Below are 16,195 nucleotides of genomic sequence, written 5' to 3'. Positions count from 1 at the left end.
ACATATGTAGTGGCCTTTTCCTAGATACCTATTGCTAAAAATTATACTTTCATTTTGTTAGAAAAATCTCTCTTCAGATGCCCTGCATCATTCAAAATAAAAACAAATATTTTTATAATTGTTTCAGTATATTGCTACACAATGTGAAAGTTTTTAACGTTTGTAAAAAAAATCATGAATGTGCTTATATTGCAAAAAAGAAAATATCAGTGCACAGTATTGAAAGTGTTTGAGATTCAAAAGTCTGTAACATTTCTACTAACTTCATAAGATGTCATGTGAGAAACTGAATTGAATATCAAGACATTATCTGAAGCGTTTTTATTTTGGTGTAACATATGTGTTTACAGTGAACCTTAACTTTTAATAAACAGATTGGTATGCAATGACATAGGCTAAGAATCTTTAAAATATATATAAATTGGAAAAATGTGTGAACAAATGAAAAAAAAATGATCCGCTCCACTTGATGACATCAAGCACAGTAATATTTTAGTGAAGAAAATATGAAATTGATGTTCAGTGATTAGTTTGGATGAATGAGTAAAATGTAATTGTTTGATGCATAAAAATAACTCAGTTGCTGTATTTGATATTAAGCAGCAAAATATAGTGATTTGAATATTTGGGAAAACATCAAACCAGATTATGTAAAAAGAAAAAAAAAAGATGAAATTAGAAAATATATATTTTATGTTTATGAGTTCTGCCAATCAAAATTTTGTGGCAGAAATTGGGTGATTACCATGCAATTTTATTTTGGTAAAATTCTTAAATTATTAGAATGTTTATTATAATTTCTAATTAGTGACTTGTTATAATCAAAATCCGCCCTAAAGAGTGTCCTTTCTTTTATTAGGTATCAGAGTAGGTATCAGGATTTCTACTTCTATACAAATGTGATATTTCAGATCTGTACATAAAAAATTTGTTGAATATATAGGTTGAGAATTGTTCTGTGTCGCTCTCTTTCACACACACACGCATTCTCACTTTTATAGATATAATAGATAGATTACTCTAGATATATTTCCATATGTCTGAATACCCTATATACAAATTTTCAAATCTGTAGATAAAAAAATTTGTTGAGTATATAGGTTGAAAATTGTTCTCTCTCTCTCTCTCACACACACATTCTCAATTTTAGAGATATAATAGATAGATTATGCTAGATATATTTCCATATGTCTGAATACCCTATATACAAATTTTCTAATCTGTAGATCAAATATTTGTTGAATATATAGGTTGAAAATTGTTCTTACTCTCTCTCTCTCTCTCTCTCTCTCTGGCTACCTCACACACACACATTCTAACTTTTATAGATATAATAGATAGATTATGCTAGATATATTTCCATATGTGTGAATACCCTATATACAAATTTTCTAATTTGTAGATAAAAAATTTGTAGAGTGCATAGGTTGAGAATTGTTCTCTCTATCTCTCACACACACACATTCTAACTTTTAAAGATATAATAGATTATGCTAGATATATTTCGATATTTCTGAATACCCTATATATAAAAATTTGTTGAATGTATAGGTTGAGAACTGTTCTCTCTCTCTCTCTCTCTCTCTCTCTCTCTCTCTCTCTCTCTCTCTCTCTCTCGCTCACACACACACACATTCTCACTTTTATAGATATAATAGAAAGATTATCCTAGATATATTTCTATTTGTATGAATACTCTATATACAAATTTTAAAATCTGTAGATAAAGAATTTGTTGAGTATATGGGTTGAGAATTCTTCTCTCTCTCTCTCTCTCTCTCACACACACACACAAATTCTCACTTTTATAGATATAATAGATTATGCTAGATATATTTCCATATGTCTGAATACCCTATATACAAATTTTCAAATCTGTAGATAAAAAATTTGTTGAGTATATAGGTTGAGAATTGTTCTCTCTCTCTCTATCACACACATTCTCACTTTTATAGATATAATAGACAGATTATGCCAGATATATTGAAATATGTCTGAATGCCCAATATACAAATTTTGAAATCTGTAGATAAAAAATTTGTTGTATACATAGGTTGAGAATTGTCCTCTCTCTCACACACACACACATTCTCACTTTTATACATATAATAGATAGATTATGCTAGATATATTTCTATATGTCTGAACACCCTATATACAAATGTTCAAATCTGTGGATAAAAAATTTGTTGAATGTATAGGTTGAGAATTTTTATCTCTCTCTTTTTCTCTCTCTCTCTCTCTCGCTATCTCACACACACGCATTCTCACTTTTATAGATAAAATAGATAGATTATGCTAGATATATTTCCATATGTCTGAATACCCTATATACAAAGTTTCAAATCTGTAGATAAAAAATTTGTTGAATATATAGGTTTAGAATTGTTCTCTCTCTCTCTCACACACACATTCTAACTTTTGTAGTTATAATAGATAGATTATGCTAGATATATTTCCATATGTCTGAATACCCTATATACAAATTTTCTAAACTGTAGGTAAAAAATTTGTTGAGTATGTAGGTTAAGAATTGTTCTCTCTCTCTCTCACACACACACACACACACACAAGTTCTCACTTTTATAGATATAATAGATAGATTATGCTAGATATATTTCTATATGTCTGCCTACCCTATATACAAATTTCCAAATCTGTGCCCAAAAATGTGTGGAATATATAGGTTGAGAATTGTTCTCTCTCTCTCTCTCTCATACACATATTCTCACTTTTATAGGTTATATAGGTTGAGAATTTTTTGCTCTTTCCATCACTCACATTCACACTTTTATAGATATAATACATAGATTATGCCAGATATATTTACATATGTCTGAATACCCAATATACACATTTTCAAATCTGTAGATAAAAAATTAGTTGAATATATAGGTTGAGAATTGTTCTCTCTCTCTCTCTTTCTCTCTCTCTCACACACACATTCTCACTTTTATAGATATAATAGATAGATTATGCTAGATATATTTCCATACGTCTGAATACCCTATATCCAAATTTTCTAATATGTAGATAAAAAATTTGTTGAATATATAGGGTGAGAATTTTCCTTCCTCTCTTTCTCTCTCTCTCTTTCTCACACACACACACGCTGAAAATTGTTCTCTCTCTCTCTCTGACTCTCTCTCTCTCTCTCTCACACACACACACATGGTCATTTTATAGATATAATAGATAGGTTATGCTAGATATATTTCTATATGTCTGAATACCCTATATACAAATTTTTAAATCTGTAGATAAAAAATTTGTTGAGTATATAGGTTGAGAATTGTTCTTTCTCTCTCTCTCACACACACATTCTCACTTTTATAGATATAATAGATTATGCTAGATATATTTCCAAATGTCTGAATACCCTATATACAAATTTTCAAATCTGTAAAGATAGAATTTGTTGAATATATAGGTTGAGAATTGTTCTCTCTCTCTCTCTCTTTCACACACATTCTCACTTTTATAGATATAATAGATAGATTATGCTAGATATATTTCCTTATGTCTGAATACCCTATATACAAATTATCAAATCTGTAGATACAAAATTTGTTGAGTATATAGGTTGAGAATTGTTCTTTCTCTCTCTCTCACACACACATTCTCACTTTTATAGATATAATAGATTATGCTAGATATATTTCCAAATGTCTGAATACCCTATATACAAATTTTCAAATCTGTAAAGATAGAATTTGTTGAATATATAGGTTGAGAATTGTTCTCTCTCTCTCTCTCTTTCACACACATTCTCACTTTTATAGATATAATAGATAGATTATGCTAGATATATTTCCTTATGTCTGAATACCCTATATACAAATTATCAAATCTGTAGATACAAAATTTGTTGAGTATATAGGTTGAGAATTGTTCTCTCTCTCTCTCTCTCACTCACTCACTCACTCACACACACACACACACACATTCTACCTTTTATAGATATAATAGATTATGCTAGATATATTTCCATATGTCTGAATACCCTGTATACAAATTTTCAGATCTGTACATAAAAATTAGTTGAATATATAGGTTGAGAATTGTTCTCTCTCTCTCTCTCTCTCTCTCTTCTCTCTCTCTCTTTCACACACATTCTCACTTTTCTAGATATAATAGATAGATTATGCTAGATATATTTCCATATGTCTGAATACCCTATATACAAATTTTCTAATCGGTAGATAAAAAATTTGTTGAATATATAGGGTGAGAATTGTACTTACTCTCTCTCTCTCTCTCACGCACACATTCTCACTTTTATGGATATAATAGATAGATTATGCTGGATATATTTCCATATGTCTGAATACCCTATATACAAATGGTCAAATCTGTAGATAACAAATTTATTGAATAGATAGGTTGAGAATTGTTCTCTCTCTCTCTCTCGCAACCTTACACACACAACCACACGCAAACATTCTGACTTTTATAGATATAATAGATCGATTATGCTAGATATATTTCCATATGTCTGAATACCCAATATACAAATTTTCAAATCTGTAGGTAAAAAATTTGTTGAATATATAGGTTGAGAATTGTTCTCTCTCTCTCACACACTCACATTCTCACTTTTATAGATATAATGTATAGATTATGCTAGATATATTTCTATATGTCTGAATACCCTATATACAAAGTTTAAAATCCGTAGATAAAAATACGTTGAGTATATAGGTTGAGAATTGTTCTCTCTCTCTCTTACGCACACACACACACACACACACACATTTTCACTTTTATAGATATAATAGATAGATTATGCTAGATATATTTCCATATGTCTGAATACCCTATATACAAATTTTCAAATCTGTAGATAAAAAATGTATTGAATATATAGGTTGAGAATTGTTGTCTCTCTCTCTCTCTCTCTCTCTCTCTCTCTCTGGCTACCTCACACACACACACATTTTCACTTTTATAGATATAATAGATAGATTATGCTAGATATATTTCCATATGTCTGAATACCCTATATACAAACTTTCAAATCTGTAGATAAAAAATTTGTTGAGTATATAGGTTGAGAATTGTTCTCTCTCTCTCACACGAAACTGTGCACTCGGCTTCTTCCCCCCCTTCCCACCCCAAATGCTTGGGAAACTGTGCACTGTTTTTGTTGGTTTTCAAGCTGCCTCTTCCCCCCCCCCACACACACACAGTTTAACAGTAGTAGGAGGTCAAGAGAAAGAGGGTGAGAGAGAGAGAAGAGTAAGTTGGTGAGAGAGAGAGAGAAAAGAGAAAGAGGGTGTTGGTTTTATATTTTTATTATCGTCTAATATTTTGAAAGCTGAATTTCTAATAAAATGTGCATCTATAGGAGATAATGCCTGGGAATGTGTTCCCCCCCCACAGTTTAACAGTGGTGTGACGTCAAGAGAAAGAGGGTGAGAGAGAGGGAAGAGTAAGTGGGTGAGAGAGAGAGAGAAAGAGAGAGAAAAAAAAGAAAGACGGTGTTGGTTTTGTGAAAAAAGTTGTTATTTACAATTGTTCGCATTCTTGGCCTTTTGGTCAAGATCAAAGTGTAGTATCTGTTCTTCAGATGCTGCACTTCTATTTCTTGTTCTCTTTCGGTGGAAGAGAAATCCTCCACGACTGAGACAATTTTTATTTTTGTACCTTTTCTCCACGTTAAAAAACGACCCTGGTGTCTAACTCTGTCCCGTGGGGAGGCATAGTAAATAGGTACAATTGTTCGCCATTAGTGGATGTTGACGTCACGTCACGTGACATGACTAAGCGTTTTTTTTTTTTTAGTATGAATAACATTTTTTGTTTTAATTATAAAGTCTACACTTAATTTTATAGAAAATGATGTATATATAATAGAAAAAAAAAATTACTGGTTTTGTTGGATTCAAGTGGATCCCCCCCCCTCCAGTTTAAGAGATAGCAGGTCACGTGGTAATATACAAAATGGCTAGCGTAAATATAAAGATCGGTTTTTTTATCGACGAATATTTTGAAAGCTGAATTTTTTTTTATTCCTGTACATTTTTTCCTGATATTTTTCGTTAAAACTCTTGTATAAATACTATTTTTAACCAGTTAAATACGCTGGAGACATTGTCATGGAGTTTAATAATCTCTAGAACAAAGCAGAAGAGAAATTACAAAAGTATCGGTAAAACAAAGTGTTTGTTTACATTTGTTCGCCATTACTGGATGTTGACGTCACGTCACGTGACATGACTAAGCGTTTTTGGATTATGTAATATTAACATTAAAATGACAGGTTTTTTTGGGGGCCCCCCTAGGAGAGAAATGATCAGTTCACCCCCTTTTAATGGTCCGTTTGGTGTGGAATTTCGATATTTGTCATGCGGGTGATCAAGGTTCAATATGATACATAATTTGTCAACTTTGGTTGTGTCTGTCAAAAGTTTGAGCTGACGTCACGTCACGTGACACGTATTGAATAACGGTAAAATGACAGGTTTTTTGGGGGGCCCCCCTAGGAGAAAAACGATCAGTTGACCCCTTTCTACTGGTCCGTTTGACGTGAAATTTCGATATTTGTCATCCGGGTGATCAAGGTGCAATATGATACCAAATTTGTCAACTCTGGTTCCGTCTTTCAAAAGTTTTAGCGTTACAAACAAACATACATACATACATACATACATACATACATACACACCGATTTTTGCCTTTTATATATATAGATGATGATGATGATGATGATGAAAGCCTCTTGAGGAACTGTCGCTTCGCGCAGCTCCATGTCGTGAAATTCGTGGTTTGCTTAGAGTATGCGCCTGTATAGATATGATAACATTGTTATTGAAAAAAAAAGGAGGTTTACTTATATTTTTTAAAATTATTATTAAAATCTGCACATAACGTGTTCTTGTACATAAAATATTGTGCTATTTTTTTTTAAATACGCACACTTTTAGCATTGCGATTTAAGTCGGTAGCAGACGGAAATATATAATATGCAGAAACTGTTTATTTTTATTTATTAAAAGTATTCGGGAATTTAGCAGTGAAGCTAACACGCGGCTAAGAGTAAAAACCAAATATACAATAAATAAATCTTGCCATAAAAATAAAGTTACTTTTCCATCTACCTGCCTTTTTGTTTGTTTCTTTAAAGTAGTTTTAAATGCTATTTATTTTGCAACAACTAAACTTTACAAAAAAAAAAAAAAAAACTGTTTACATTTTTTCCTAGAAGCAAAAAAGCGAAGAAACAGTTTATGTTGAAAATACATTTTAGTTAGAAATCTTTTTAACGTGTATGTTTTAGATATAAAAAAAATTAGCATTTATTTGCCTCCGACAAGGACAATGTTAGAAGTTTTACACTTTGAAAAATGGATTTTTTACACAAGATTTTTTAATTAAAATGTGTTTGTAAGTAAAAAAAAAACACAGTTTTTTATAATTATGCATTTTTAAACTTTACATTGAATTTGTTAGTAGATGGGTCAGATAATACGCATTAAAAAAAGTAATTAGAAATCCTTCTGGACCGAGACAATTTTAATTTTTTGTTTTTTGGGGAAGAAAGCTACATTAAAATTTGATGTTTTATAATGCTTATATATGACATCCTATTTTCTTATAATAAATCTTCACTTTATGTCGATCTTTACCGGCATGGGAAGGTCAGCAAATAGCCAAGTTTGTTCTTTTTATATAAAAAGCAAGTTGTTAAAAGATTTGTAAATAAAATTTTGTATTTTTAAATATTTTTGTTTGTTTGCTCACTATATAAAAATGTAAACTTTTTTATTTTGCATTTTATTTACAAATACGTTTTGTTATAAATACGTCTTTAAAAATAAATTTTGTAAATAAAACTGTTATTAAATAAAACGCTATTTTCAAATAGTAAACTCCTAAATTAACCGTCGTAGGGAGGCAGGTAAATTTCAAAGTTTTTCTTTTTTGTTATTATAAAAAAATAAGTTATTTTTAAAAATGTTTTTCGTTTGTTTGCAAAAAAACAAAACAAAAAAAAACGCAAACTTTTATTTAATCTGAAAAGTTTAAAAGGAATAAATATATATATTATTTTTATTCTGTAAAGTGTACATAATTAAAAAAAAATCTTTTTAATAAAAACGTTTTTGCGTATTATCCATTTCTGATTGATTATTTGTCTTTGTTATATATTTGAATATTTATTTGAATGTTTGTTTATTATTTGATTAAATATTTATTTATATATTCGAATTCCTTTACACAATATTAAAAAAATACGTAAAATTTTTGAAGCAGCACCCCCACTAATCTCAGGCACGAGCCGCCACTAATAGGAGGATATAAAAGCCGGGAAAAATTCCCTTCAAGGGACACAGAAAGAAATGAGTCGTGAACATCTTCTCTTAAAAAGTATTTCGTGTTGCTGACGTTCAGATTGTGCGGTGTGATACCTGGCGAGAGGCCAGGTGTGGTCGATTGGAAAAGAAGAGGGCAGAAACGTTCTGTTGTTGAGCGAGTGAGTGACTCACTCCTTCCCGAAGCCCAGAACCGAATCCTGATCGTAACCTCACAGAGTTGGGGTCTGAAAATGTCGGAGATTTCGGAAGGAGTTATAAAAATGCTAGGAGTCGGTTTAGAATAGTGTAATCTCTATAGAATCAACATTACTTGTGCAGAATACGGATCGTACCGATATATTAACATTATTATAGAGAAATCCAATCTTATCGTGGGGAGTGGAGGGCGTTTTATAACTATTCTATACTTTCAGCTAACAATTCAATAAACAAAAGATACCGTAAGAATTAAATTTTACTTGAAAAATAACACGGTTCGTATTCTATACAAGTACCGAATCAACATACAATCAGAATATTGGAAAGGCTTTACATTACAGAGTCGAGTGGAAACTGGATATTTTGGAATTCTAGGCGTCGCAATAGGGATTTTGGAATCGTAGGAGCCAGAGTGGGAATCTAAGTCAAAGTCTGTGTTGGGTCTTACACTTTCCTCCTCCCCAACTCTGATGTCCAGTCTTCTGAGTATTTATTCACGCTTATTTTATTTGTTTGTGTTTTCCGCTATTTCGAAGTTAAGCATAACAGATTTCTCAACTGACAGAACCTCTTATAGAAATATTTGGATGCATTTAAAACAAACTGAATCTATTCAATGTTTTTGAACTGACGCGAGACCGACGGACAATCGGACGAACAAAGCCTCTTCTAGTGTTGAAATTTTTAATAGAGAAATAATTTTTATTTATTTTTTTTTTATTTATACCCATTCAACATCTCCGCATTTGGGTCAAGGAACGCATTCTTTGACCGGCAGGTCACTTCCATCATCATCAGCATCGGTATAGTTCGCTTTCTAGCAGCCAGCCCCACTCCTACCCTCTGGAGAGGAGGAGGAGGAGGAGGAGGAGGAGGAGGAGGAGGAGGAGGAGGAGGAAAGGGTTTTTGCCCGTTTTCGTCAGTTTGAACCTAGCCGGCCAAGAAGAAGGAGGCTATTTTCATTCTCCGTCAAAGGGTCTTGACGTTAAAATTAATTTTCTTAATTTCTCTCCTTTAGAGAAAAACGTTTGTTTAGAACTCCATAGATTGGTACTAAAATATTAACGTTATTTTATTCTCAGTCATTATAAGACAACAAGGTCTTACGACTGGAAGATTAATACCGGTTATTAAAAGGCAATCGAGTCTTACAACTGGTAAATTATTATTCTCAAAGGACTAACAAAGGAAACTACCGTGTGTTGAGGAGTTCTTTTCTAAGAAGAACAAAATTTAATTTCGCCGACGAGACGAGCAGAATATCGCCCCTAGAAAGGAAGTCCCCTCTTTGAAAGATTTTTCAACCGAAGTTTCCTTCCTTTTGGAAAAGAAAAAAAAAAAAGAACATTTTGTCAAAGAAAGACTGAACATTTTGTTAAAAGGACTGAATTCTAAACAAGGACTGTTTTCCGTTTTTTATATGTTCTTTTCTTTCAGCATTTCTTGTAAGTAAGGATTGATGTCTTTTTTTGTATTTTTTTTTTTATGTATTTTTAAATGTTTCCTTAAGGGTTTTTTAATCCCAGCCTTGGGAAATAAAAGCAATCGATAACTTTTTGTTTTAATAAACTTGGATCATTTTAAACTTATTCGGGTCTGTATTTCTTTTGCTCATTTCTACTAGTACTCTTTTCCGAGAAATTTGCCATAAATGCTTTTTTCCCCTTTTTTTTTCTTTTTTGTTACCAAGAAAAACGGATTTTGGTGACGAACCCAAAATTTCGTCACTAGAGCTGCTTGGACGGATTTAAAATGGCGGCAAACTGCACGTTGTGTCTAAACGTTTCTTTTCTTTTTTAGGTACGTTCGAACACAATGGCGGCAAAGAAATTGGGTGTCATCGGTACCGGAGATTTTGGACGGGCGTTCACTATCAGGGCGCAGTTGGCTAATCTGGAAGTGGTGATGGGTAGTCGGGACCCCACCCATCGGCACCTCGAATGCATCGACCCCAATTTATCGAAGACCACAGTGTTAGACCTTATGGACTGCATCGCCGATTCGGACCTTATCATCGTAGCCATACACCCGACCAACTATAAAATGCTGTCTCGATTTAAAGACAAACTTAAAGACAAAATCTTGGTCGATGTTTCTAACTGTAGCCGAGTCGACATCTCAAATGCTGAATTTCTTTTTTCCGAGACAGGTGCGAGAGTAGTGAAGGCTTTTAATGGTTTGTCGGCCTGGGCTCTCCAGTCTGAGAGTTTCGGAGGGAGCAAAGACGTCCATATATGCAGCGACGACATAGAAGCGAAATTGGCCGTCATGCAGCTTACGCGCGATATCGGCTTCACACCAGTTGATCGGGGCAACCTAAGCGCAGCCCATGCCATTGAAAGCGAGACTGGTCGGTTGTTTCCTGAATGGGCTGGACCGACAGCGTTCGCTTGGGGACTTTTCTTTGTTTACACCATGTGGACGATCGCACGGATGTTTATGCGGGAGAAGATCATCTGGAGCGAGTACCCACTGACTCGACTTAACCCGGCCGTGTGTACGACATCAGTAAGTCTCTTGGCGTGTTGCTATCTACCGGGCGAATTCGCTGCTTTCTTCCAACTCTACCATGGTAACAAACATACACGGTTTCCAAACTGGCTCGACAAGTGGATGAAGTCACGGAAACAGCTCGGACTGTGGTCATTCTTTTTTGCAACTTTCCACGTATTAATCTCGGTTTGTGTGCTCGCCTCCTGGAACTTGGGTCATTTCTACGAGATCGACTACAAGATGTACACCGTGAACACGAACGTTACCATTCCGGTTCCGAGTGAATTTCGTTTCTTTTATATCGGAGAAATAATGTTGCTCATGGGAATTCTATCTTATATCACAATGGCGATATTAGCTGTGTCGTCTATACCTTCGATATCTACACGGTTGAACTGGATGGAATTCACCTTTCTACAATCTTACCTCGGGTACCTTTGCTTGTCATTGGTGTTAGCTCATATTCTGATTTTAGGGATACGCTACTGGTTAAGGATCACTGAGGTGTTTTTACTATTGAGATCTTTCACTTTCATCTCCTGTCTGCTTCCAATCCTCGTGCTGTTGTTGAAATTGATTCTTTTGCTACCTTGCTTGTACATACCGTTGCAGAGAATCCGAAAAGGCTGTGAAATGAAAACACCATGGCAAAAAGTGGCCACCGGTGATGAAAACAATGTTAGCCTGATGGCCATAACGCCTGTATAGAGCACAGACGCTATGTGCGTGTACGTTCTAGATTTTGAATACAACTAGCCGCAGACGTGATATATCGTTCTATACAAAATATTAAGTAATACTTTGTTTTCCACAAAGCTTTGGATAACGCCCAGATTTGCATAAAATTTCACTTTTTGTATTCCTATACAATTCACTTTAGCACCTTTTTTCCTATAAAATACACTTTAATTTCATCTGTTTTAATGTTTTGATTTCTATAATATTTACTTTAACGATTTGTTTTCCTATACAATTTGCTTCAACATTTTATCTACAGGATTTTCTTCAAGTAACCATAGTTTTGTTTTAAAAAATTAAGAAATTACGCAAGACAAAGACTAATGACATGCATTGAAAATTATAATATAAAGGAATTTATGCAAGCAAAAGTATATTTATGACTTAACAAAATGCAACGTTTATTTTTTTACGCTATGTGGAAAGCTCTCTACGTTTTTCAGTAAAACTTTTTGTGTAATGAGGATGAAATAAGACCTTTGCCTTTTCCAAATAAATGTATTGCCCAGTGATTAAGACGTGTCTGAGTGAGACAGTCAATTACGCTATAAAAGAAACAAAGGAGGTAATTTATTAAAATAAAGTGTAACTTACACGATAATAGCGAAATTCGGGGGAAAAAACGATTAAAAGAGCAAACAATGGTATCTACTGACCTTTTTGTATAATTTTAACTAAAATCAATGATATTTACTTAACTGCCATGTCAGAAATACTTAAATATTGCCACATTATTTACAAAAGCAAACACAAATTTTCGATTATTATCTTAAAAAAACCTTTACCATATGTCTTTGTGAAGTCGTGACATAAGGAGAGTAGTTCAGTTAACCTAAAAACAAGGCAAAAGCATAATTTATTTAAAAAATTATAAATAGTTGCCGCCCTTTACTTTATTTACCTCCCTTGGGAACTCTTCGGTGTTTTTTTAGCCAAAGATTTTATTTTCGCGCTTTTTGTCAAAAAATGTTCTCTTTAATAATTTTTTTCTCCATTATAGTTTTTAAAAATTATTTTTGGATATATTTGTTACTGTAACATGACAATTAGAGATTAGTTTGCCTTGAAATTCAATATTAACAAATGAAGCATGCATGGTCCCCCATGAGTGCACAGTGAACGAGGCAAAAAAAGAAAATGTCCCCAAAGTCCCCAGGGGACGTCAAATCCTGTTGAAAATGAACAAACGGTGTAGTTTTAGGTCTTAGCATATGTAAATTTGAGTTCTGCACCATGAAAAAAAAAAAGAAAGAAATAACTAAGTCCATCATTTGCCGCCCCCCCCCCCATTTAGCCCCAAAAGTCCCCATGGCCTTAACATATTTAAATTTGAGTTTAGCACCATGAAAAACTGCTAAATAGACATACACATAAAATTTGGGACAAATATGGTAAAATAGTCCCCAAAATGGAGTGTTTTTAATAGATTTATCGTGAAGTATAGACAAACAAAATTATAAAGAAATCAGTTAGTTACAACGTTCCAGAAAGTTTTATAAAAATCCAAGGCATCAATTTTTTTTTTAATAAGCACAAAAGTGTCAATTTTAGCCATTTTAATCCCAAAGGCATCTCGGTGGGGTGGGGGTGGGGGCTGAAGTTTTCCCAGAAAATCCGTTCTGTTACTTTCTTACTCATATCATGTTTAATGCTTGTGCAAAATTTCAAAAAAATTCCAAGGCGTAGTTATTGAGAAAAGTTCAGACAAACGGACGGACGAACGGACGAACGGACAAGGGTGAATTTACAGGTTCACTCTCCTTTTGTCGGAGAACTAAAAATCTAAAATTTCGCTATTATAGTGTAGTTGCACCTAGTATAGTTTTTCAAATAAATATTGACATAAAACATGTAACGATCTGTCTTTGATGCAATATTCTGTAATGTTTTTTTTTTATATAAACCCAACCTGTACACTTTTTTTCATTTTAAAATAAAATTTATCATAATGCTTTGCTTCTCTTTAAAAATTAGTTTGTTGATTTGTTTTCTATTAAGAACTAGCCTGGGTGCCCGGCGTTGCTCGGGTGTTTGGAGGTATGTGTTAAGCAAAAAAGAAAAAAAAAAGTGGCAGTTGGCAGGTAGGCTCGAACCCGTACCGCAAGGAGGGAAAAACGTGGAAAAATAGCAACGTCTTAGCCGTTGCGTCCATCGCCAAACTGGAAGTGGCGAAGGTTTAAATTAAGGCTAGTCAATTGAAAAGAGAGGATGGCTTTCGAAAATATCGGCGAAAAAAGCGATCCCTTGTAGGAAAGTGCCCAGTCGAGGTTGAAGGAATTAATGTTTTTGGCCAATTTTTCGATATTTGTCATATGAAGGACCAAGCTTCAATATACCGACCCCATCAAAATCTGTTGCCTCTGTCGAAAGTTTTAGGCATACATAAATACATACATACATACATACATACATGGTGATTGCAACGTCTTGTCAGACGAGTGCTACTCCCTCCATGAGCCTAAAAATGACTTTTTTTTTGTTTAACGATCACACACACACATATATATATATATGTATATGTGTGCATGTATGTATGTATGTATGTACACATGTGTATATTTATATATATATAAAAAAAGGAGGAAAACGACTGCCTTAAACCAGTAACCTAGTTCTAAAACAGATCCTTTGTTCGATAAAATGCATGCCTATTGGCTGATAGGAAGGGGCGCGGTGGATACTAGAAAGCTGATTGGCTAACTAAAATCCTCAACAAAAGAGGACCATATAAAAACGAGAAACAACCACAGAATTCGCGCATAAGCCTGACGAATCCTAGAGTGGATGAAACGCCGAATATTCAGTGTAGCTTAATCGCCATATATATTCTATAAATTACTAACTAGCTCTACCTATGTATTGAGCACTTTTGAAGTAAATACTTAAACTCTACGCATAAATCTATACTTTCGTATATTAATTTTATGTGAGTAAATGAAATAGTTATATATATATATATATATATATATACATATATATATATATATACATATATATATATATATATATATATATATATACACACACATACATATATACATTGATATATATATATATAGAAATTGATGCATCTTGATCACATCTCCACATGTAGTGGAGATGTGATCAAGATGCATCAATTTCTATCTACTGTGGGAACGAAGGTGGCTCTTCAGACCAGCCCTGCTCTTACACAGTCTGTTACAAAGGTCACACTTAAGCTGAGATTGAGGGATGCCAACCGGTTCTGCTCTACTGTGGACGCTCATATGACGCTTCACACCTCCACTCGATTTACAGACCACAGAGCAAACAGAACATCTGTGCCCCGCATTGTTTTCCCCATCAAAGAAAGATTGATCTCCATGTGATCGCATACATACATACATACATACATACATACATACATACATACATACATACATACATATATTTAAACAGAGAAGTGAGATTTGCATTATAGATCGGTAAAATTGATCGAGAGTATTCGATGGCTGCCAGTGGATAACGTGAATTGTGTTTATGTAAAAACCAAACAACCTAAATTGTGTATAGATAATAAGAATGGTTTTTATGCTGTTAGGTCATATTTTTTTAAATAAGGAACGATTTCGACTTAAAATATCAAGGTAAAAAAAATATTAAAACATCTTGAGGAAATCTTGACAGTATCTGAAAATTGTACTGTATTTATTTCATTTAAGTTTCATTCAAATTCGATTTTTACATAAACACGAGTCACGTGACCATTGGATACCTTCAGTCAATTTTACCTAAAAGTGACTATGCTTTCAAAAGTAATAAAATTGAACATTTTATTTTTATTTTTGATTTAAATTGATTTCGATGCTTGGTTTTTCTATAACTTTTACCATGGCTTTTAGTGAACATTTTATAATTTTTCTAATACGCACTAAAGTTCCCTCCTCTCTTCTTCCTACTCTCCTCTTGTGTATCTTTTTGTCTTCATTCACCCTGCCTTCTTCCACTTCATCTGCTTCATACAAGGGTGGGACAAGGGTCTCTAATGATAATACATACTGTGTGATAATGGTAATTAGATTATGAGACATGAAAACTTATATAGTTTATCCTATAGTATGGGAAAAGTTTAATAATAGATGAAGTGGAAAGGATATATTTGGTATGTTTGCAGTCGAAGAAAATAAAAGTCTGCTAGTTCCAAACATCAGTTGGAAACTTTTCCGTAATTTTAACTTCTGACCTGTTTGTTAAATTTTGTCTGTAGCAGTACTAGTACAACGTACTATGCATATGTTTCCCAGGAAACTTTGATGAAGAGGTTATGCTCAGAAATGTTAGAATTATACCGGTATGCACTTTGTAAATTGAGAAAAAAATAGTGATAAAATAATTGTTACCTACAGATTCAAAAACATTTCCATTGTTTTTGTTTATTCCTATTATTCAGTTTTCCGGCATCATTTCCCTGCATTGCCTTTTAAAAT

At 33.3% G+C, this 16,195-nt stretch overlaps 1 protein-coding gene and 1 pseudogene across 2 annotated transcripts in view; both read left to right on the top strand.

The window, feature by feature from the left end:
* The window catches only part of LOC145293820 (metalloreductase STEAP3-like), a 514,618-nt gene extending 500,901 nt beyond the window's left edge, over positions 1–13,717 (top strand). Inside the window, exon 2 of one of the 2 annotated variants that reach the window (XM_080140448.1) lies at positions 10,317–13,717. In XM_080140448.1, the coding sequence (XP_079996574.1) occupies positions 10,332–11,717 (1,386 nt within the window). In that variant the 5' untranslated portion in view covers positions 10,317–10,331 and the 3' untranslated portion in view covers positions 11,718–13,717. The remainder of the gene's footprint in view (positions 1–10,316) is intronic. The other variant, XM_080140447.1, reaches the window with a different exon arrangement.
* Positions 5,518–5,651, top strand: LOC145294416 (U2 spliceosomal RNA; annotated as a pseudogene).
* Positions 13,718–16,195: the final 2,478 nt, after the last annotated feature.

Source organism: Euprymna scolopes, chromosome 15 (assembly GCF_053919585.1).
Source record: "Euprymna scolopes isolate OS-2025 chromosome 15, ASM5391958v1, whole genome shotgun sequence".
Taxonomy (NCBI): Eukaryota; Metazoa; Mollusca; class Cephalopoda; order Sepiida; family Sepiolidae; genus Euprymna; species Euprymna scolopes.
The sequence above is the reverse complement of the archived record's forward strand: the minus strand, read 5'-3'. Positions and strand labels throughout refer to the sequence as shown.